Genomic DNA, 22,210 nt, shown 5'->3' with positions numbered 1-22,210 from the left:
CCATGCCCACGGTTAAAAGGTTAGATTAAAAAAAAATTTCGACTAATGCAATAGAATATACCTACAGTAATGGGGTTTTTTTTAATAGTATCATTTGAAATGGTTTTAATTTTTAAGACCAACCATTTTTTGGATTTATTTATATGGTCTACATTTGAAGGCTGGGGTGTTAAGTGTTTAATGGAAATCCCAACACTCAAACATTAAAGAAAAAAAAAGTGTAATAAACATATAACAATTAATTACAAGTGAAATGTTCAAATCTTACATCACACTCCCTTGAGATATTCTAGAATTGAAAAAAAAAAAAATTGCTTTAATGTGAATGTGATAAATCTCAAAAAAAAAAAAGCAAAAAAGTGAATTTGATAACTGTACAAATTAAGAACTCAAAAAATATATATATGTACAAATTAATTTTGTATTGAACAAAATTAATAATAAAGTTTTATAGAATTCCTATTGAAAAATGAAGTCGCCGCCATGGAAACGCCATTTGGAACCATTTTGGCGCCCTTTGGCAATTGGAAAAACGGATGCAGAGATCAATCAATGCGCAAGCTTGAATTCTGAGCAGCTGAACGGTCTCTCGCCAGCAATCCTTCAATGACGATTCTCTTATTGTGTTCGCCGGAATCTATCGCCGCCGCACTGGCCTTTATTTCCGGCGACTTGAATCCGAATCTCCGGCTTGAAAAACAGAGAATCCAAACCGAGGTGCAGACAATTGCACAGATCTTTCCCCATAAAATCAAGCTCAGAATGCATACCAGAAACATAAGCCAACCGCTGCAGATTCTTCTGAGATTTATCTGGCTGAATAATCGTTTCGGAGCAGTTGGATAAATTGCAAATGATCTCTCGCTGATGTCTGAGGAGGAAGGAGACGAACTGCAGAACGAGGATGATGAAAATGGCATAGAAGTACGCGAAGAGAAGTTAGAGTAGTTGTGGTAAGGATCTGAAGCAATTCTTGATCTGTCGCTGATTGAGGACACAGAATGATGCCTGATCTGATTCTCCTTCTTCGAATTTTGCTTCTGTTTCGCTTTCTTCTTTCTCATCTTCTTCGCCTGCAACGCTCACGGAACATGAAGAGTTTTTCGTCAGAAAACGCAATCCAACGATTAAATGAAATCAATCACGGAAAAATGAAAAACAGAGCATAAAATTGATGCGTTTCATTTAGATCGGCGAACTAACCAATGCCGTTCCGAACAAAACGGCCTTGATCGCCCGCGACAGAGCACCACCGCTGCCTTTCCTTTTCCGGCAACCGGAATCTTCATCGTCCGCATCCTTCGACGAAGCCACCGAACGAACAGAGTGGAACATCGTACCATCCATCTCTTCCACCGCCATCAACGGAAAAACCTTCTCGTCTGGAACATCCTTACATCGCTCCGTCCTGACATAGCAGTCGGAGGCTGGCGATCGGAAACACGGAAACAGTTTAGTCTTCTTCCTCGATTTGGCCGCATCGGAGTCCATTAGGCATAAAACTCGAATTCGGAGGGTGTTTGGGAGGCTCTGAAACAGTGGAAGGAAAATCTGAGAAAATCGAATGAGAATCTGAGAAGAAAAGGGAGAATCTGAAGAATATTTTCTTCTGTTGTTTGGTGGAGGAGATGGATTTGTGGCGATTGAGTTTTGGAACGATGAGGGCCGGCGAGGATATAGCGCGCGCTTCGTCTGGTTTCACCATTCAAAAGTTTTCAAACTAATAATGAAAAGTGTCTATTTCCGAAAAACACAGTAAATTCTTGGATCACTATAATAAATGACTAAGAAATTAGTAATTACAGCCATGCCATTCTAGTGGATTCATCCAATTTTTATTTAACTAAACATAAACACTATCTATTTAAATAAACTGTGTAATATAGTCGATATTTTAATTTTGAATAACAGGTGTATTTGCTAAGCCATGATCTAAATGTTGGATGTTATCATCTCCATCTAATACCTTTTTTATAAAACAAAATGTGTATAACTTTTCATTTTTTGTTTTTTAATCCTAATTCTTACCATGAGTTTGTGATTGTTTTTTGAATCGATTAAAAATATTTCTTCAAACTTTAACGGTGTTTAATTATTTAAAAAAAAAGGACTTTATAAGTTCTGAAAACATTTTAAAGTATTATTTAGAGGATTTGTCCAGTTCGAGTAGTGTTTATTTTGCACGATCATTGTTGCCCTTGAAAGTATTAATGGCTCGAATCATAATGTATGAGAGTAATGTAAAATTCATTTTTAAAAAAATATCAAAAGTACTTAAAATAGTTCGAGTGTTTTTTTTTTACTGTGATATTGTCCAAAAGATGGGTCTTATGAGTGCTTCAAAATAACATTTAAAAGTACAAAATAGAGCAATTCAATCTCAAGTTAACAAAACAAGTCGAAAGTTGTTGACATCATTCAGTATCCACAGGTATGGAGCTTTATCATCCTTCCCTGCTCAACAGTTGATCAGGTTGACTAATATGTATGAGTTGATTTTCCTTTTTTGTGACTCCAAACTGGCTAGAGCGTTCACGTGTGGATAATTAATTTTACCTCAAATGAATAACATGGTGTTAAATTGATATTTATTTATTTTTAAATTAAAAAAAATAACTATTCAATGTGGTTTGATTCATCTATTGTGCGTTTTCCTATCTCACTTGACCAACTACAATTCAATGGTCACATCAAAGTACTGACACATTTGGTTAGCTGTAAGTGCTACGAGAGTAGTTGACAAACGTCGCGTCTAACAATGAACTTATTTACACAATTTTATTTAAAAAATTATTTATCAATCGTTTGAATTTTAAAAACACCGTTAAAATATTAACTAAATTTAAGATTTAGTTGCCAATAAATATAGCTAAAATTTTCAAAATTATTTTGATAGGTAATTACCAACAAATAAAATAATGATAATGTGTAAAAAACAAAGAATTAAAGTACTAAAAGAAAAACTACGAACTAAAGAGCAATAAAATTACCGTACCAAATTAAAATAAATTGGTTAATCCTCATTCTTTTTTCAAAGTCTTAACAGTATTATAGGTCAATATGCTATTGGTACTTAAAAAGATATGTTTCTTATTAAAAAGTAGTTGATTTATGTTGTTTCAAAAATTTCAATTTGATCTGCATCATTCGATTAAATCTCACAACCACCCATGAATTTTAATTTACTCACTGAAAAATCTCACCCATCTCATTTATATTTTTAATACCTTAATTAAATATTAATCCACACAATTACTTAATTTGCCACCTGAAAAATCATTATCATTTTAACAGCAAACCAAGACAATTTGTGAAATTTGAGTATTCTATAGAACTAAATTGTCGAGGCTAAATTAAAACTAGATCGAAATTATAAAAATCAAATTGAAACTAAATATGAATTATGAAACTTTTAAAATCACAAAGATTAAACATAAATTTCGACACAGCGTAATTTACCAATATCTCAAACTAATTACGAGGCTGTGACCAGTTGTTGTACTAAAATTTTACGTGCAACGAGACAAAATTTTAAAGAAAATAATTTATTTAATTTATTCTTTTATTTTGCAATGCTTGCGTTGTTGCGTGTAGCCGTCTCCCCTTACTCACTTGGGAGTAGAAGAATAAGAAACGAAAACGAGGAGACGAGGAAAAATGGAAAAATGGAAAATTCGCGCAGTATATAAAAAGCTTCGTTCCTCATCATTTCTCCTGATTACTCGCTGTGAGAGCAAGAGGCTATTCAGTTGCTTTCTTTCAGCTTAGGGCAAGCAAAACGAAAACGCAATAGATTCTCTCTCTTTCTTTCTCTCCCAATCCTCCATATTTGTTTCGCAGCTTCTTCCAAATTCGCTCAGATGACCGACAAAATGGACTTGCTTCGATCCAATCTATCGCGTGTTCGGATTCCGGAGCCTACCAATCGCATCTTTAAGCAGGAATGCTGCCTCTCCTTCGACACTCCGGTAATTTCTCCTCCTCCTTGGATGTTTCCGCCAAATTTTGCATGCTATTGTGGTTGTTCTTGTGGTTTCTTGAATCTTTCTTATGGATTTCTCCTCTGTGCTGGAGTTACAGTGGTTTAGTAGTAAGGAGCTCTGTATTCGTTGAGTTCTTGCTTGAGAACTTCGTGTGGTCAATTTCCTCTTTGCTCTGAAGAAATGTTAACAAGTATTGCGAATTCTCACTATCTGTGCCGTCATTTCGTTTGAACATTTAGATTACAGTCGTATTGAAGTCGAGTTCATCAATACCTTCGTCGAAGTGTAATTTATTAGACCGCCACTGTCTAATGTCTGCTATTTCTTCTTCTATCTCGTAGCATCGTTGCCACATCCTCCTGTTACGTTCATTTCATTTAACTGTCCATGACTGCATTTCTTTTATGTCATTCTTGATGGTCTACTGTGAGATAGATGCTCTAGTTTAAGCGATGTAATAATCTTGCATAAATATACACATAGTTCATTTCTTCGCTTGGACATAACAAGAAAAGTCGGTGGATATAGATAATGAATTTTGACGTAGAAGACATTAAACTATTTTTAAAAATATAATTGTAGGAGATTTAATTATAAATTTGAAGTCTCTTATAAAACATTAGGTTACTTGCAAATTTGCTTATTCAATTCTAAATTTCTTTATAAATTCTATTACAAAATGTTGTATCATTGGAAACATGTAGCGAGCTTCATCTCTTCTTTTGTAATGTGCATTGAATACAGGATCATAATTAGGACTATGAACTATGAACTTTTAATCATAAAATCAATAAAATGTGTCGAAATGTACAAATAACTGAGAGAATACATGCGTGCGTACCTTCTGTGCCCTTATCCAATCTTTTAGAAAGTGTTATGCTGGCATGGCGTTTACTCTTCTTGGGGTGTTATCTAGCATTCAATAAAATTCAGTTCCTCAAATACACCTGTGATTGCAAATTTTTATCTGTCAATTATGTAATGAAATTATTGAATATATAGTTTTCTGAAATCTGAACTTCTATTTTCAAAATGAGCTGACCGAAAATTAAGGACTCAAGTAACTAGTACAGAAGTATCATTATAAAAAAAATTAGGAACTCTTGTACAAAATTATTGTTATACATATTCCATAATCTCTCTTCTGCCAGTGACATTCAGCTTCATTGCCTCCAGTGGCTCTTTTATGCCTTCATCTGCATACAGCAAGAACATTCTTTTCTTTCTGTGTGTTTTTACAATATCCTACACTCTGTTTATGGGAGCTCTTTTTCTACGCCTTTGTCTTATGATGCTGTCTTTCTTAATCTTTTAATTTTAATTAGTTAATTAATTTTTTTTCCTGAGTTTCAGAGATCAGAAGGGGGTTTGTTCGTTGACTTGAATACATTTCTAGCATTTGGGAAGGATTATGTAGTTTGGAACTACGAAAGGACTGGAAATCCTGTGTATTTGCACATAAAGCAAACAAAGAAGTTGGTTCCTGAAGATAGACCTTCAAAGAAACCTACTCTCTTAGCTATAGGTATTCTTACCACAATGTTGTATGCTTTGCTACGAGTAATTTCATTTAATCTGTCTTCTTCTTGTCTGATTGAGGTACAAAGACATTTTTATGCTTTTTGTATTTTGCCTTTTCCAAATATCATCAAGGTGTATGCATATAAGGTGGCTTAGTGAAGCATGATATTGAAACGAACATAACATTATAATCTTTGTGCTACAGGAACTGTTTGCTCATCCCAGTTCCAAGTGTTGGTTTTTTCATTCTACAAATTTTTACTGCTTCTTACAGTTGACATTCGCATTCCTTTTTAAATATTTTTGGTACTCATCTGCTACAAGACGATTGTTCCTCTATCTGTGTAAGGCTTCAGTACAGAATATCTAGTTTATTCGCTTACTTGTTTAAGCGATTATAGTATAATTGAGATGTTCCTGATTTTGGAATTCAATTTCTGTAGTGAAACTTATTTTGGTTTAGACATTGATTCAATTTATTTCGGCACTCTGCTCTCGTCAGTTAATACCAAAGTTTTGTTCTTGTGAGTAGTAATGACAATAAAGTGTTTATTTTAGTTTATGACATGTATTACTATTGCTGAAATAATACTGTTACCACACACCACCAATAGTGTATCTTATGAAACTTTCGTAGTAGCTTCTCTAATTTGGGAATATTTTCAGCCTTGCGACCCTTATTATTAATTTTCTCCAGGAGTTGATGGTGGCTTTGGTAACAATGAGTCCGAATACGATGAAACTTACAATATAGTGATACTGCCTAGTTATGCAACTCTTCCATTTCCTTCTGTGGAGCTGCCAGAGAAGGTGAAAGTCCTTACCCCACCCCTATCTGTAATCTGGAGCAGAAAACTATTTTTTTCAAAAATATTTTTAGCCATGGCTTATACTACAATTGCAGGTAAGGTTGGCAGTTGATGCCATCTTATTGGCTGAGGGCGCTGAGCGAAAAGAGCAACTTGCAGCATGGACAGCTGATAAGAAGCAGATTAGTTCATATGCGATGAATCTGCAGCAGATTGACAATGGTGTTATAGTTCCTCCTTCTGGATGGAAGTGTGTGAAATGTGATAGAACTGAGAATCTTTGGCTCAATCTAACTGATGGAATGATCCTTTGTGGAAGAAGAAATTGGGATGGAACAGGGGGTAACAACCATGCTGTTGAGCATTACAAAGAGACAGGCTATCCTCTTGCTGTTAAGCTAGGGACAATCACAGCTGACCTTGAAGCAGCAGGTAACGTTTTGCTTGATAAAGTTGAAAATATCACCTTATACTCGTCTTGATCGATTCGTTCACTTTTTAATGAGAATTAAATCATTAATCTAAATTAGTTTGAAAATATATAACTTTTATATCTGGCTTTACAAACAAAAGCTCAAGTTGTGAACTTAGAGGCTATTGAGATCATGATTCAAACCATGATGGCCATATTTTCGATATCCTACAATCTTGTTGAGGTGAAATATTGCAGCGTCCTATAAGACTTAGTTGAGGCATGTAACATGTTACATGTAATTTATGATCATGTTCCCTTATGATTGAGAATTTCAAAGAAATTCCACTTTTCATCTTCTATCAGTTTATACATGCTTTGAATTTTAATTATGGGCAATGTCTCGTGGCAGCTCAGATGTTTACTCTTATCCAGAGGATGACAGTGTCTTGGACCCAATTCTTGGACAACATCTTGCCTTCTTTGGCATTGACTTTTCATCCTTACAGAAGGTTAGATGTTCTCTCACAGAATGCTTGAGAAACTTGTTTAATTTTGCAGGGGGCTTATATGTGGAAATAGATATTTTTAGTTTGGGTTAAAATTATTTGTTGTGGTGTCAACTCTATTCGTGGTGCATAATTCTTGATGTGGTTGTTTATATGTTCTCCTTCAATGTGGCAATGGATCCACAATTTTGCACCTTGTTATGGGTAAAATCTCATAAACAATTTTCCATTTCTTTTATTGTTTTGCCATCTGAAACAAGGAAAACTTTGTTTTTAATATCTAATGCAATTATGTAATAGAAATATTTTATACTTGGAGGAGAGAACATCTCCGGAGTGGAAATTTCAAATTAAGTTGTAATTTTTTCCCCAATGAAAATTGAACAGAAGAGAGAGGTGTTGAAGATACATTGAGAAAAGGCTAAAGGGATCCGCAGAGCATGACAAGGACATCAAGGGAGTGAGAGGGGGGTGGGGACGGGGGAGTGTGAGGACTAAAGTCCAAAATCTTTGGATAATGATGATGGAAGGTGATTGTCAATTGAAAGTCTCACCCAAAACGGGCATTGTCGCTCTGATGTTTGATCCACCTTTACTTGTAATGGCTATGAGCTTTATTCTAAGGGCATTTCACCTAATCTTTTTGAGGGTAAGTTTGTGGAAGTCGGATTGATTGACCTAGTCTCTATTAGGTATCTTAGGATGCAAATTTCCATTGGATGCCCATCTTCCCAGAGCAAAAGAGTCTCAAATGTGTTGGAATTTTGAAACAAAAAATAGTGTAAGAATTGAGTTCTCTTCAATGAATTACAACATTCTTGTTCCTCTACCTTGACATACCCTCTATCTTGTCTAGCTCTCTGTTGTGGGTGGTCATGGAAATCACATTGAACCTTTATTGTAAACATTATTTTATTGTTGTTGTTTGCTTGCTTGTTTCTTCTTTTTCTATTATTTTTTATTGGAGTGGCGTGAAACTCGTTAGTGGGATTTGACTTGTTATATGTTGTAAAGCATTAAGATCTTGAAAAATACTTGATTATTTAAAAAAAAATATTGAAATTGCACCTATATTTTTACTTCCCGAACTTGCTTCTCCTCTGGCCATCATTTGGATTCTTGTGGAAGCATTTTAAAGCACTAAGTTATGCACCTATAGATTTACCTTCCATGTCCATGCTGCCCAATCTTGTTGAAAACAGCTTCCTTTTTGTTCATTTCCAGACTGAAATGACCACTGCTGAAAGAGAGCTCGACCAAAATACTAATTTTGATTGGAATCGGATACAAGAAAGTGGACAGGAAGTTGAACCAGTTTTTGGACCAGGTTACACAGGGCTTGTTAATTTAGGAAACAGGTATTGATTTGTCACTGTTCATTAAACTGACGTTTCTATATTTTTCTTGGCTCACAATTTTTTTTCTTCTTGCAGCTGCTACTTGGCAGCGACAATGCAAGTTGTGCTTTCAACGTGTTCATTCTATGAAAGGTCTTTGTAAAATCTAAACAGTTTTATTTTCAGTGATTCACGTTGTACGTTCTTTCTCAAGTTTATCACCCCGGCCATGTTTTCAGATACTACATGAAACAAAGTTTAAAATCGGCTTTTGAAACTGCACCTGCAGATCCAACTGTTGACCTTAACATGCAGCTGTAAGTGGCTACGGAATTTTATGCTTTTAATACTGCCTTACGTTTTCCTTCTCTCTTTTTATTTAAGAGGTAACCGAGAGAAGGGGGGAGGGGGGATGATGATGATATACTTATGCGAGTTACCTATTTATTCTTACAGAACAAAGCTGGCCCATGGTTTGCTATCTGGAAAATATTCTGTTCCTTCACCAGAGGTAAGGAGCTAAAGAAAATTAAGCGAGCCCTCTATATCAATTATTTCTGCTATTAGTTAATTTACGTTTTCTGATCTGTCCTGTAGAAATGTGAAAAGATGAATTCTTCTTCCTCAGCAATAGATGCAGTAAGTTTTGGACAAGCCCAAATTATTTTATTGTTCTTGTACTAAAACCTGAAATTAGATCACATAGTTTCTTAATGTTGATAGTGGCTGCATCTTTTGTCTTGCTTTCAATCCCTGGAAAGTGTGAAAATTTCTTTGTTTTGTATACTATGTTTGTTCCTGAGGTACAATGTACAAGTAATCAAACTTTGTTCATTAGCAGTTTCTGTTCTTGTACTGTTTGTTTAAGTTTTTTGAACATATTCGTGAAGCTTTTTCTGTTTGTCCTTCTGTTACCCATTTACGTGCATCAATTACAGAAACAGGAAGGTGTACCACCTCGGATGTTCAAAGCAGTAATTGCCGCCAGCCATCCAGAATTTTCTACTATGAGACAGCAGGTATGTTCACACTGTACGTTTATTATTTTTGCAATTTTTTTTTTAATGGAACGACTTGATTTGCTTATTTGAATGATTTACAAGTAGTATATTATGGATTTGGGTCAGTATTCCTACTCAGTAGATGTGATTGCACTTGTTTGAGACAAAATATAGGGTAGACAAAATATAGGGTAGAAAAAATAAACATATAATTCAAATGTGGTATAACTTTTCTCATCAGTTTCACCGTTCCTCCTAGAGTTTCCTCAACCAACCATGTAGCTTTGGCCTATGGGTTCTTTTGAGTTATGATGGAGCATAAACATTATATTACCTTGGTACGTATTGAGCTAAAATTTAATCCTTCAATACCTAATTGGTTCCTTCAAGTAGGTGGAGCAAAACGCAAAATCGTGGATCTTTAATTGGTCCATGTAGTTTCTTTCCACTGTCACAGTTCATTGTTCTTTTAATAAGTTGGGATGTCTGAGTTTATGTACAGAGAATCTTAAGCACAAAAAAGTTGATTGTTTCAGGAGATCATGGAAGTGAATAATAATTGAGGCAAGGAGCTCATTGTTACTTTGGGAGAAAAACTGTTTCGATTGGGATTCTTTCAATATGTTGGAAGGTTTCTTGAGGTAGTATTTATTCAATATGTTGAGAAAGGAGAACCGTTTCCAATTGTATATGGAGTGGAGGTGGCAAACGCTTTAAATGAGCAAACCTTGAAATTAAAATCTAGTTTAATGAGGAAAGATCAGAAAACATTGGAGATTGTTTTGGGAAAGAAGCAAAACTTCTGGTTAGAATGATACAGAGGAGTAAAGAAGTGAGCATGAGATAATGGTGAGGTCAATGTTTCCTTGGGACTGTACCTTGATCCCAACAAGGTTGGTTGATACGGAAGAAGCTTTTAAAGGAGTTCGCAGGGCGTATTTGCATTATTAATCCTTTCTTTGTGAACAAGGTGTTGCTGAAATGTAGGAACAAAGAAGAGGCGGATATGCTGTATGGGAGGGAAGATTTGGGCAACGAACTTTAGGGTAAATGTGGAAAGGTGTGATAAGGGTCGCCATGGTAGAAATGCAATGAGTCCTTTGCAAGGGGTACGTGAGTGTTAGAAACATTGGAAGACCTTTGGAACTTGGAGATCATGGATTATATTCCATTAATCCTTTTGCAAAAGCCTGGACGTATATTGGGTGGAGCTTTAGGGTTGACTCAGTGTTGGAGGAAGTATGTATCGGCTATTCATTTATTTTCTCATTATTTAATCTTTAGGTTTTTATTTTTTTTATTAATTTTTTTATAATCTAGTTATTTTGCTGTTGTAAATTATGACATCTTTTAAGTTTTCTCTGGAGGACCATAATCCATTGTTCTAGTGAAAGATGTTTTTTTAAACTGTGCCTGATGGGAAAAAAAGTAGCCGTTGTTAAGAAGACCATTTCATCTCGCATGTATCTAGTTTTGCACACGAAAGCCACTAGTCTATTTTAGTTAAAAGTGAATGAAATTTGTATAGGATGCCTTGGAATTCTTCCTGCATTTTGTTGACCAAGTTGAGCGACTGAATTCTGGGAGTTCTGGAAGTGATCCTGCAAGAAGCTTCAAATTTGGTATTGAGGATCGTATTGTGTGCTCCTCTGGAAAAGTTGCTTATAATAGACGGCACGATTACATTCTCTCATTGAACATCCCATTACATGAAGCTACTAATAAAGGTAAGATAGTTTAGCCATTACTTTGGTAGAAGCATCCATCACCAAATGACATAATTGTTTGAATTATCAGATGAAGTTGAAGCCTTTCAGAAGCTCAAGGCACAACAGATCTCAGAAGGGAAGGAACTGTAAGTGGGAATTTGTTTATGTTTTTACCATTTCACATCGATTGTCTGTTACTAAGAATAATGGGTTTAACAGAGGTAGCGATGAAATTGTGCGACCTAGAGTGCCTCTAGAAGCATGCCTTGCTAGCTTTTCATCTCCAGAGGAGATTCATGATTTTTACAGCACTGCGTTGCAAGCTAAGACTACAGCAACAAAGTAAGCATTCTTCATTTTTCTCAGATTGTAATAAAAAAAAAAAGTCAGATTCCACTATTTTATTTTATAAGTTTGTGCATTCAGTACCTGTAACCAAAAGTTTTTAGTTGCCAATGGACAGAAGTTGAGTTATTATTTCCATTTTCCCTGCTCTATAACTCTACAGGACTGCAAGATTAACTTCCTTCCCGGACTACCTGGTCTTGCACATGCGAAAATTTGTAATGGGGGAGGGTTGGGTGCCCAAAAAACTAGGTGCTTTTCTGCACCTTTCTTGATTTTCTTGTTCTCTCTTACGTGGTCTTTCTGTCTCTTATGTTTTAACTTTATTTTATATCACTTAGATGTCTATATTGATGTCCCTGACATCATCGATCTCAGTCAAATGCGTAGTAAAGGACCCCAGGCAGGGGAAGAGCTTTTGCCCGAGGCTGGTAAGTGGATTCTTATTGGTCTTTCTACTCTCTTTCAGTCTCTACTATCTATTCGGCACTTAGATAAGTTCACAGTTTATATCTCATGTTCGTTTAACTTAGGAATACACGTTTCAATTATTTATTTATTTGATGTAGATACTGCTGTATTTCAGTTATTTCTTTAATTATGTAGATTGTGTATGTATGTGTTTGTGTGTGCGCTCCTTGGATTGGAACACTATTTCAATCATTTATGTTGGGAACATATTCAACATGGACGTTGCACGAGGCACATGATTGGAAGAGTTTGTTTTCTACTTTAGTATATGTGCGACAGGTATCTGGGGGATATGTTTACCACATTATAGTATAGATAATGAATTAAAATGTAAGAAAACATTATTTTCCAATTTATAATTGCAGAATCTGTTTTAAAGAAACTAAAAAAAAACCTTAAAATACCATGCACCACAATTAGGGGTAAAAAAAGGAATAAAATAAATTAAAGAGTAAAAGACCGCAACAAAAGTAGATGATAAAAACTACTAAAAAGAAAAAAGAACAACCGAATAAAAAGAAAAACCGCGCTCGTGAAGATATGGATAATGATGTTTGATGTATGAGCTTTTTTGTGCGGATGGCTTGTTTTACTCATTTGGTGGGAAGTTGACTTTGTTTTCTAATCCTTGTTAAAGAATCTTGTGTTCCGTAATATAATATTTGATATTTACATCTGCAGAATATAGCATTTAAAATATAAAGTTATATACCTAAACCTTAACTATCAATTAAATTTATTATATATGAAAATATTGATTGAAACACATGGAATGTTTTGATATTGTGTCTCTGTCTTTCATTATTCTAATTTATGGAATATAATGTTGCAGCGTCTATATCTTCTTAAGGTTATGAACTCAAATTTTCTTGGGTTTCTATATTGTTTTCTCTACATGATAATATGATATATTAGCCCTTATTTTGTCGTCATTGTCAGGTCCGGAGAATGAGTTTCAGTCAAATAAACCTTCAGCCAACGAGGATATTGTTTCTCAGCTTGTGTCGATGGGATTTAACCATCTTCACTGTCAGAAAGCTGCCATTAATACCTCGAACGATGGAGTTGAAGAGGCTATGAATTGGTTACTTCTTCACATTGATGATCCAGGTATTTTTAAATAATATTGTCCTGATGCACAGACTCCTCTTCTCGAGTTTCTGTTTATGTTCTTAGCTGCTTTTTATTGTTTCAGCGCCCATGTTTTAAGGTGTCATTGCAATAAATATTCGCTATCCTTTTTCTTTTTTTCCTGGTAGATATAAATGATCCGATCTCCCAGAAGGCCGATTTTGTTGTTGACCAAACAAAAGTTGACATGTTGCTTCAATTTGGTTTTCAAGAAGCAATTGCGAGGAAGGCCCTAAAGGCATCTGTAAGCTTATTTTCCTGTACCCGCTCCCTTACCTTATTCATATATCATATACACTTAGAAGAGGGTGAAGAGTAAAGGAGTCAAAACACCCAAAATGGAAAAGAAAAGAAAAGCATGCGTTTTGATTCTCCATGCATCTTTGGTTACAGGGCGGTGACATCGAGAAAGCGACAGATTGGATATTTAACAATCCTGAAGCTTCTATATCATCAGACTGTTCGGATGGCACTACATCAAGCACACCTGCTAACCTCGACGCTGGGCTACCCGATGGTGGAGAGAGTTAGTTACTAACTCTCTTGATAATATTTTTTCTTCTGTTGATGAATTTTCCAGTTTTTTTATTACTTTGATAAATCCTTGGGTTCTCAACTTTGATGGAAAATTTACACAATTTCAAAAAAAATCCGAAATTTAATGAAGGATTTAAATGGGAAAGGGAGAGAGAATGAGAAATTTCATTGATTATTAAAAAAGTTTCTTTTTCATCGAAATCTAGAACTTATAGTGTTGGGGACACGTTTTTGCTTCTAAAATTTGTTTAATAGTTTTTTTTTTTTCAGATTTTTTCTAAAATATTAGAGTGTTCAGTCTAAAACAGTAAGTAAAAAAACTTGTCTAAAAAACAATAAATAACGGTAACTAACACATCATTAAATGAGGCTTTAAATGACATGTAATTACTACTCTTTAAACAGAAGCCGTCTGGTTGATTAAAGCATTGGTGGTTTGAAATAGCCTTGACTTATATAGGCCTGTTTAGCTGTATGTATTAAATCCAAGTATATCCTTTCCCCTCGTTGAAATATTTGTCCTTTATGCCAGTTTATCATATTACCCTATACATGGCTTTGAATATTATCATCTAGTAAAAGAATTTCCTTTATTGGTTAACCGATTTTTATTTCTAGGTCAATTGAATGACACCTGTAAAAAAATTTATTACTTTTCTCAGAGTGCTTCAGACACGTGTTCTCACCCAGCTTCTTTCGACTTTACTTCTGATCAATATCTTCACCACTACTGAAAAATTGCCAACTCGTTTTATTTTTGAAAAAAATGTTTATTTTTGCATTTATCTCTCTTAGTTGTCAAACATTTAATGTGGTGAAGAAAAGATTTCGTTAAGGAGCCAAGTATTTTCTGTTAAATATTGATGCGAGTTTGAAGTTTCTAGATTTTGTTAGTACGAAATCCTAATGATTGGTTTTTGCAGGATATAAACTGATGGGAATAATAAGCCACATTGGGACGTCTACTCAATGTGGTCACTATGTTGCTCACATCTTCAAAGATGGTAGATGGGTTATTTTCAACGACGACAAGGTTGGGGTTTCTGTTAACCCGCCTAAGGACATGGGATATTTGTATTTCTTCGAGAGGCTGAAAGAGTGACAAACCAATTTCGTCATAAGCAGTTGAGAATTCACCCAAAATATGGTAAGATGACGAGAGCTGAGGAGAAATGGGAAAATCATATTTCAGATTCAACCGCTTCACCGCTATGATCGTTTTGTGGTGATGCGATATTTCTGATGCAAAATTTGGAAAGAAAAGTGTCTTGTTGGGACTTATTTCATTGCTGTGTAATGAATGTCATTCAATGTTGGCTGGCTGCCTCCCTTTTCTCCCACAGTAAATTTGTTCGCAATTTGTTTCCATGGTTTCTTTAACCACCGCTTTTCCAAATTTCTGGAAACTAAATATGAAAATATAACCAGAAATCTCGCTGCACTCTATGAAAAGACCCGAATATCATGCTAAAAGTTAATTGTAATTTCTTGTGGTTTTACTTTTACTGGCATGATTTTTCCCCTTTCTTAAATAGTGGTGGTGTGTGTTAAAATTGAATGAATGTGATTTATACATAAAAATAGTATTTAAAATTTTTAGAAAGGTAATGTTTAAAAAAAATTTTGTTTAGCAATGTCGTTTCATTTTTTTCCATATATATATATAATTTGTTTAGTTTAATTTCAATTCTGAAATTTGTAAGAATTATATAAATAAGAAAAATGTTTCCCCCCTTTTGGGTAATCTCGAAAGTTTGTTATTGTAGTTAAAGATATTTCTGTTTCTTTTTATTTATTCTACTAAAGTCTAAACATAACATTTATGTAATCTAGTTAGATGGGAAAAAACTATTTAAAGCATCACCCTCATTTATAGATGATAATTTTTTAAAAATATATTAATAATGATCAGTAAACTACGTTTACTAGTAAATAATTGACATATATTCCTCTTTTGAGGCTTGAAGTTGGACCTTATTCAAAAAATATTCAAAAAAAAAAACAGAAATAATTATTTTAAAAATAAATGATCAGAAAAATAAAAAAAAAATATTTTAAAAGTAAATTATTAAAAAAGTTAATGTACGACGGCTAATTATGGACTAAATTAAAATAGTATTTAAAACTTATTATTGATACAGTGATATTTATCAAGTTACAAAGATGTCAACTTCAAGCATTTTATTTCCATCATTACTCATCCAATTAAATTCCTAACAAATCGACCAACAACTTTTCACCAAACTCCTATAGGGGCAGCCGACCATTTTAATTGGCGTACGAATTTTCCCTCCATTTTTCTTTACCAAATTCTCTTCCCATCATTTATTATCATTACTTCCTCCCCTACTCTCTTTCTCATCTCTCATCTTTCCCCTCCATCCCACGCGCCACTATTTTCAAAAGATTACCATTAATAACTTTTTCCTTCAATTTTAAATCTTTCCAACTTTAGTTTTTTTTAGTCATGACTATAATTATAGACATTTAATATAGTACCTACGTTAATCAATCTATGAGACCCCAATATACATCATACCATACCAGCGTATTAGTATACATATTTGAAGTCACTTTATCAAGTTATCAAGTAAATTTTTTTGGAAGAAAAAGACTTTATTAAAGCAAATAAACGTCTTTATTGGCAAAGGTAGTCAGCCAACTAGGTAAACGAGAAATTCCAACTCTTACTTTCCCTTCTCTCATCCCAATAGAATGAGCATAAAAATTGGCATCCCTACTCACTTGAGATAACTGCCACATGCATGTATCTTTCAACCGCTAAATTTCTTCAACCAGCCACAAGATTTTAGTGAGATCTGAAATTAATGATAAAATAACATTAACTACAAATTTCTAGGATCAAAGTTATCATTTTGAAAATTTATGAAAAAAAAAGATCTTGAAAGTTTAGAGATTGAAAAATACTTTTTGAAAGTTTGTAAATAATTAAGATAAGACATTTTGACAATTGAAAGAGCCAAATGAAACAAATTTGAAAATTCATAGTTTAAAATTCAACTAATTGATCTCTAATAGTTTTGGTTAGTCTTGAACATGTCAACATGGAGGTGGTGATGCAGAGCAAAATCGTGATTAATCGACAAGACAAAAACTACGACACTGATATCTGCCAAAAATCAGGCATTCTAATGCTCAAATTAGTTTGAGTTTAAAATTGAAAAACTCAACTAAACTAACAAATATAGTTGAACTAGAAAATAAGAATCATTCTAATAATTCTCTACTCTAAAAAATCATAACTTTGGAGGCCTTCTTTTCTGTTAGATAGATTGAACAACTCTGACACCAAAATCATTACAGCTACTTTAATAGCATAATACATCTTCCAACCCACTTTGAAAGAAAAAAAAATAGATAAAAAAAATAGTTATTTTAAGTACATAATTTACTAAAAAAAACAGTTGACTTGCAACCATGTTTAATAAATACTTAAATTAATCAAAATTACCTGGTAATAGTGTCAGTTCCTTGGAGCGGTTGTAACGAATATTTGTTGCCTCAGTCGTTCAAGCGCTTGTGAGCGCGTGGCAGAAAAGAAACCCCAACTCAAAGGAGAAAAATCGGACGTGCAACACACGCGCTATTAAATTCGCGTGGGTTAAATTATCTCCGAAACAATTCCATCTCATCCCAAAAAATATTACAACTCAGAGCAGCACGGATTCGTAATAATTGCACGAACAGCCTGACGCATTCTCCGTCCGCCACGTGTCCCTCCCGCACGGACACCAAAAGGAAATTCCGTCGTATTTACATTCGCCTCTCGTGTCCGCTCTCTCCGCCACCGCCCGCTGCCGACCGGTGAAGTTTTTCTTTTTGGCCGGAAAATTTAATGTCAATAGTGTTCTTCTGGTGATCGCCATGGCCGTCGCCGACCGTCGCAAGCCGCACAATGATGTGAAGCTCTTCAGGCTCTGTCCAATTTGGCAATCGGGGCATACGTCGTCGACTCAGAACCTTCACCATAGTAGCCATGGCCCTAGCCGCAGAAACGGAGCGGCGGCGAATCATACGAAATCTTCGTCGTCGTCCAAGACGGTGTCGTCTGTGGCGAAGTCGCTGTTGCCTCCTCGGCGTAGGCTCCGGCTTGATCCTAACAATTGTTTGTTCTTTCCATGTAAGTTTTGTTGTTTGGAGCCTCTATTTCTGATTTTTTAGGTTCGTGAATTGAATTCGGAGGTCTCGCTGTTATTGAATTGCAGTGTTCAATTCGAATCGGAATTAGATTTTTCAAGGTTCTTCTACTGGAATTGCGGTGTTTAAGCCGCTAGCAAGCTTTCAATATTCAATTTGATAATGCGAGATAAAACTATGCTCGTTCGGATTAGAATATTTAGCTTTTTTATGTTCTGGATTTTCTGGATACCATTCGCAAAAAGAATTTCACATGACTTGAAACAGAGGAATTGCAATTATTGTCCAGAATTTGCATTGATTTCTTCATTCTTATCTTAACGCTGTATTATTTGCTGGTTGTTCTGTAGATGAGCCCGGGAAGCAGGTGAAGAGCGCCATCAGGTTGAAGAATACGAGCAGATCCCATGTAGCTTTCAAGGTATTACTTTAGTTTTTGTCCCATCGAAGGCCTACTTTCACGTTTCACGTTTTGTTCTTTTTTATTATTCTTATATCCATTTCTTACTTTTTAAGTCCCAACAATCCAAGCGTACGGCAAACGCTCGACTGAAACATCGATGCATGTGATTCTGTTCTTATGATTTTTCTTTTTCTGTTATTACTCTACTTTGAAACAACGACAGTGTGATTAGATTTTGCTGATCTCCCAACTTCCAAGTACTGTTTCTGAACTAATACCATGTATGTTTATGCATTTTATCTGGTTTGTCTAATCAATGCTTCTGAAAACTTTATTAAACGATAGTTTGATCCAAGATGGAGGGAGACAGCACCTAATAATTGTTTGTCTCTGAGCAGTTTTAGCTCAGGGAGGTCTACTTGATTTTCTCTACTTGATTTTCTCAAATCTGTGAATATTTTCATCCAAAAGTTAAATCCTCCACCGACAACGATTTCACTGAATTTTCTCAGTATTTCCTTTTTCTTCGGTTTTTCAAACGGAACTTGACATTATCGGTGAGCCAGGTGAAGGCTGGAGAACTGCATACTTGTTTGAATGCCATTTCAAACTAAATGTGAACTATTAATTGGCTATGATTTTACTTAAAAGTGTGAGTAATATCATTCTAATTGTTCTCTCCATCATTATTCAGTTCCAAACTACAGCACCAAAGAGTTGTTATATGCGGCCTCCTGGTGGCATTCTGGCTCCTGGAGAAAATGTTATTGCTACTGGTAATCTTTTTTTCCCACCTTTTCTGTTGAACTTTTTTGTGGTAATTGTAAGGGTATAGATTATATTTTGAATTCATTAGCGTACTTTAATTTCTTCCTTTTCATGGAATTCTTAGTTTTGTTTTGGTACAATCAGTATCTATCAACACAAGTGTAATTCAATTGCTTCATCTGTTGAACAGTCTTCAGATTTGTGGAGCAGCCTGAGAATAATGAAAAGGCAATGGATCAGAAGAGCAAAATTAAGTTTAAGATCATGAGCCTTAAAGTGAAAGGAGGAACAGAATACGCACCCGAGCTGGTGAGTGTCGGTTTAAATTGCCATTTATTTTGTTATCCATACTGTTCTGAGGTTGGTTAACTCTCTGTGGCTCTCTGTTATGAAATATAGACAATGTATTTGACAGTTCAATGTTCAATTGTGAAAGTTTGATTTCGTTGTCAAATTTTTTGATGTTGACATGTACTTTTGTTCTGCAAAATTTTCAGTTTGATGAACAGAAGGACCAAGTAACGATAGAGCGGATATTGCGGGTCGTATTTGTAGATGCAGAACGTCCTAGTGCTGTAAGTAAAACCAATGCACACAGGCTTGTTCTTTCTGCACTGGAGAGAGTGAAAACTAAATGCATTTTGCTCTCTTAGGCTCTTGAAAAACTGAAACGTCAACTGGCCGAAGCCGAGGCTGCACTCGAAGCACGCAAGAAACCTCCAGTAGAAACAGGTCCCCAAGTTGTGGGGGAAGGTCTTGTGATAGATGAATGGGTATGATGATCTGATACTGATAATGCTTTTCAACTAGTATTTTCAGTGTTTTGCTCATCTTATATTCCCGTAATGATCTTATTCATTATCTTCTGGTTTTCGTTTTCGGACCATTCAGAAGGAACGAAGGGAGAAATACCTTGCTCGTCAACAAGTCGGAGCAGTAGACTCCGTGTAAAGTGAGATTCACCATTTCACTACGCTCATTTCGAGGGTCACATTGTACAGGTATTGTCATCTTGAAGCCCTGGGTATCTGGAAGATGAAAGAAGTCGTTAGTTGGAAAGTTCATCAAGCGATGTCGATGTCGATGTCATTACTTAGGAAATGAGCAGCAAGAAACTTAGATCAAAAGTCGAATGCTGCTCGTTGTAGATAATGAATGAATTTTGCATTTGAAAATAAATGTGCTACACATCAATCACCTCAGCTTATGATCACTACATGAATATATGGTTCCGTGGCTCAATTGATTTTTGTTTTCTCTATATTATTTTTAACAACTTTTGGATTGATAAGTTGTACAATTATTGTGTTGAAAAAGGATGTTTGTATTGCCAAAAATTCAATATTTTGAGCTCAAGGTGAAGTGAAGCTTCTAATATTCATGGCTTAGGCTCGAATTTCAAATTTTGGAGAATATGGCATCTCTCTCGTTTGGAGCTTTTGTAATTACTTTGAAGATTTTACATCTTTATAAAGATTTTAGAAATTAAATAGATATAAAATCCGAGACTCGTTGACTGGATACCAATAACTTTTCTACACTTCCTTACCACCTTAAAGGTTAGAGGTTCAAATTTTCGCACCTTGTTGAACTAAAATAATCTAACTAATCCAATGCTATGGATATTGGGTCAATATAAAGAGAAATTTATAAAAATAGCACAAAAGGATATGTGTATATATAGCACTGGAGTTTAAAATTTTACAAAAAATGCTATAAATTGCAAATTTATACAATCCCGTGAGACCAACTAAAGGTGTAATTTTTGGGAAAACAAAATATTTGGCTCAATATATATTTGTTTTCGGTCATTTAGTGTAATTTCCATAAAATAAATTAACAGAAAGATTTACCTTTGTTTATGGAATTTTTCTAAAACATGTGGACTTGAATGTATTAATTATACAAATGTTTATTGTACTTATACGTACCTCTTTAATTACAAAGTATCTTTGACCCAAATTAACACTTCATATAATAATAGAATACGATACATTACTTTTTTTTTCCCTAACATACTTTGATATAAAAAATTACTTACAATTTCCTCAAATAAGCTTTTGGAGTTTGAAGTGCATAATATTTTCTTACAAACGCGAGTTTATATCGATTGAATGCCTAAAAATATTGAGAAAATACGATTCTTGAGGAGGAACCTTCTTCGATTCGTCGCTAGATATTTGACAACTCATTATTATTTAAAAAAAATTAATATTTAAAAATATTTGGTCCAAATATATTTAAGCTGATTTTACGGCCAATGTGAAATTACGCCCCTTTGCCCCTCATTTGTTTTAAAACTCTCTCATCTAGCTTTTGCTCTCAGCATCTCCCATCTTGCTCTCGCTAGAACCCCACTTTTTTTTCTTTCAAACGAACTTTTCATTGATTCAACTTGGTTTCTCTTCTTTTTCCTCGCAAAACAAGGTTTTGGAAGAAGTAAAGGAAGCACAAACACGAGGGTTCAACATCCATAGACCCCATTCATTTCAAGCTCTAGAAGACCAAAGACGATTAGAAGAAAACGAGGAAGAAGGCAGTGGTGGAAAAATACTATTGCCTAAACAGATTTAGGCTTTCGGTTCTCGACATCTAAACTTGGTTCCTATATTTGGTTCTTGATTGGATTATGTTTCTATTTGATCTCTAAGGCTTCAAAATAAAGCAAAATTTTTGGTCCATAAGATTCAGACTTCATATATGAGTTGAGTTTACCATTAGTTGATCTAAAGGAAATATAACATAATAGTTAACATATTGAAGTAAGTCCAACGACGAGATGACAAGGTCATCAACCTCTTTTAGGACACTTCAATTGGGTTAAGAAGAATGGCGGACCCAATGACAATGACATGGGGTCAATAATTTCACGTAATCATCTTAACTACTACATTATATTTTCGTTAAAAGAACTAAAAGCCAAGGATTAAATAGAAACCAAATTCAAATATTAGAGACTACAAGTGTCAATTTTGAAAACATCCATGTTAACTATCACACGCACCTTTCCATTAAGTCGACTAATGATCAGTTCGGGGTCAAATAGAAGTCAAACCCAAAATCTCTAGTGTCACTTTTGACTCAAAGATCCAATACAAATAAAAACAATAACTAAA

At 34.7% G+C, this 22,210-nt stretch overlaps 3 protein-coding genes across 4 annotated transcripts; 2 read left to right on the top strand and 1 right to left on the bottom strand.

Annotated features, from left to right (window-relative positions):
- Positions 1–295: 295 nt before the first annotated feature.
- Positions 296–1,695, bottom strand: LOC111010543 (uncharacterized). Its single transcript, XM_022284004.2, has 2 exons — positions 1,204–1,695; positions 296–1,073 (listed from the first exon to the last, which is right to left on the bottom strand). Exons 1-2 carry the CDS (start codon positions 1,489–1,491, stop codon positions 546–548), a joined length of 816 nt encoding a protein of 271 aa, XP_022139696.1. The 5' UTR covers positions 1,492–1,695; the 3' UTR covers positions 296–545.
- Positions 1,696–3,605: 1,910 nt separating this feature from the next.
- Positions 3,606–15,131, top strand: UBP14 (ubiquitin-specific protease 14). Of its 2 annotated transcripts, XM_022283782.2 has the most exons (20): positions 3,606–3,968; positions 5,337–5,508; positions 6,202–6,314; positions 6,409–6,745; positions 7,143–7,237; positions 8,459–8,592; positions 8,668–8,724; positions 8,811–8,888; positions 9,028–9,082; positions 9,169–9,210; positions 9,510–9,590; positions 11,101–11,299; positions 11,370–11,427; positions 11,501–11,623; positions 11,790–11,878; positions 11,968–12,057; positions 13,037–13,207; positions 13,357–13,472; positions 13,622–13,754; positions 14,689–15,131. In XM_022283782.2, exons 1-20 carry the CDS (start codon positions 3,861–3,863, stop codon positions 14,865–14,867), a joined length of 2,430 nt encoding a protein of 809 aa, XP_022139474.1. In that variant the 5' UTR covers positions 3,606–3,860; the 3' UTR covers positions 14,868–15,131. The 2 variants fall into 2 exon arrangements, with proteins under 2 accessions (XP_022139474.1, XP_087976016.1); XM_088119890.1 differs by lacking the exon at positions 9,169–9,210.
- Positions 15,132–17,514: 2,383 nt separating this feature from the next.
- Positions 17,515–20,336, top strand: LOC111010315 (vesicle-associated protein 4-1). The gene is made up of 7 exons (XM_022283669.2): positions 17,515–17,906; positions 18,274–18,344; positions 19,021–19,102; positions 19,285–19,403; positions 19,592–19,669; positions 19,748–19,867; positions 19,986–20,336. The coding sequence occupies exons 1-7, from the start codon at positions 17,651–17,653 to the stop codon at positions 20,043–20,045; spliced, it is 786 nt and encodes a 261-aa protein (XP_022139361.1). The 5' UTR covers positions 17,515–17,650; the 3' UTR covers positions 20,046–20,336.
- The last annotated feature ends 1,874 nt before the right edge of the window (positions 20,337–22,210 follow it).

This window comes from Momordica charantia (genome assembly GCF_013281855.1).
Source record: "Momordica charantia cultivar OHB3-1 chromosome 11 unlocalized genomic scaffold, Mcharantia_2.0 BLBB01000011.1, whole genome shotgun sequence".
In the NCBI taxonomy this organism is placed as follows: Eukaryota; Viridiplantae; Streptophyta; class Magnoliopsida; order Cucurbitales; family Cucurbitaceae; genus Momordica; species Momordica charantia.
Note: the sequence above shows the minus strand (reverse complement) of the source record. Positions and strands in the feature narration are given on the sequence as shown.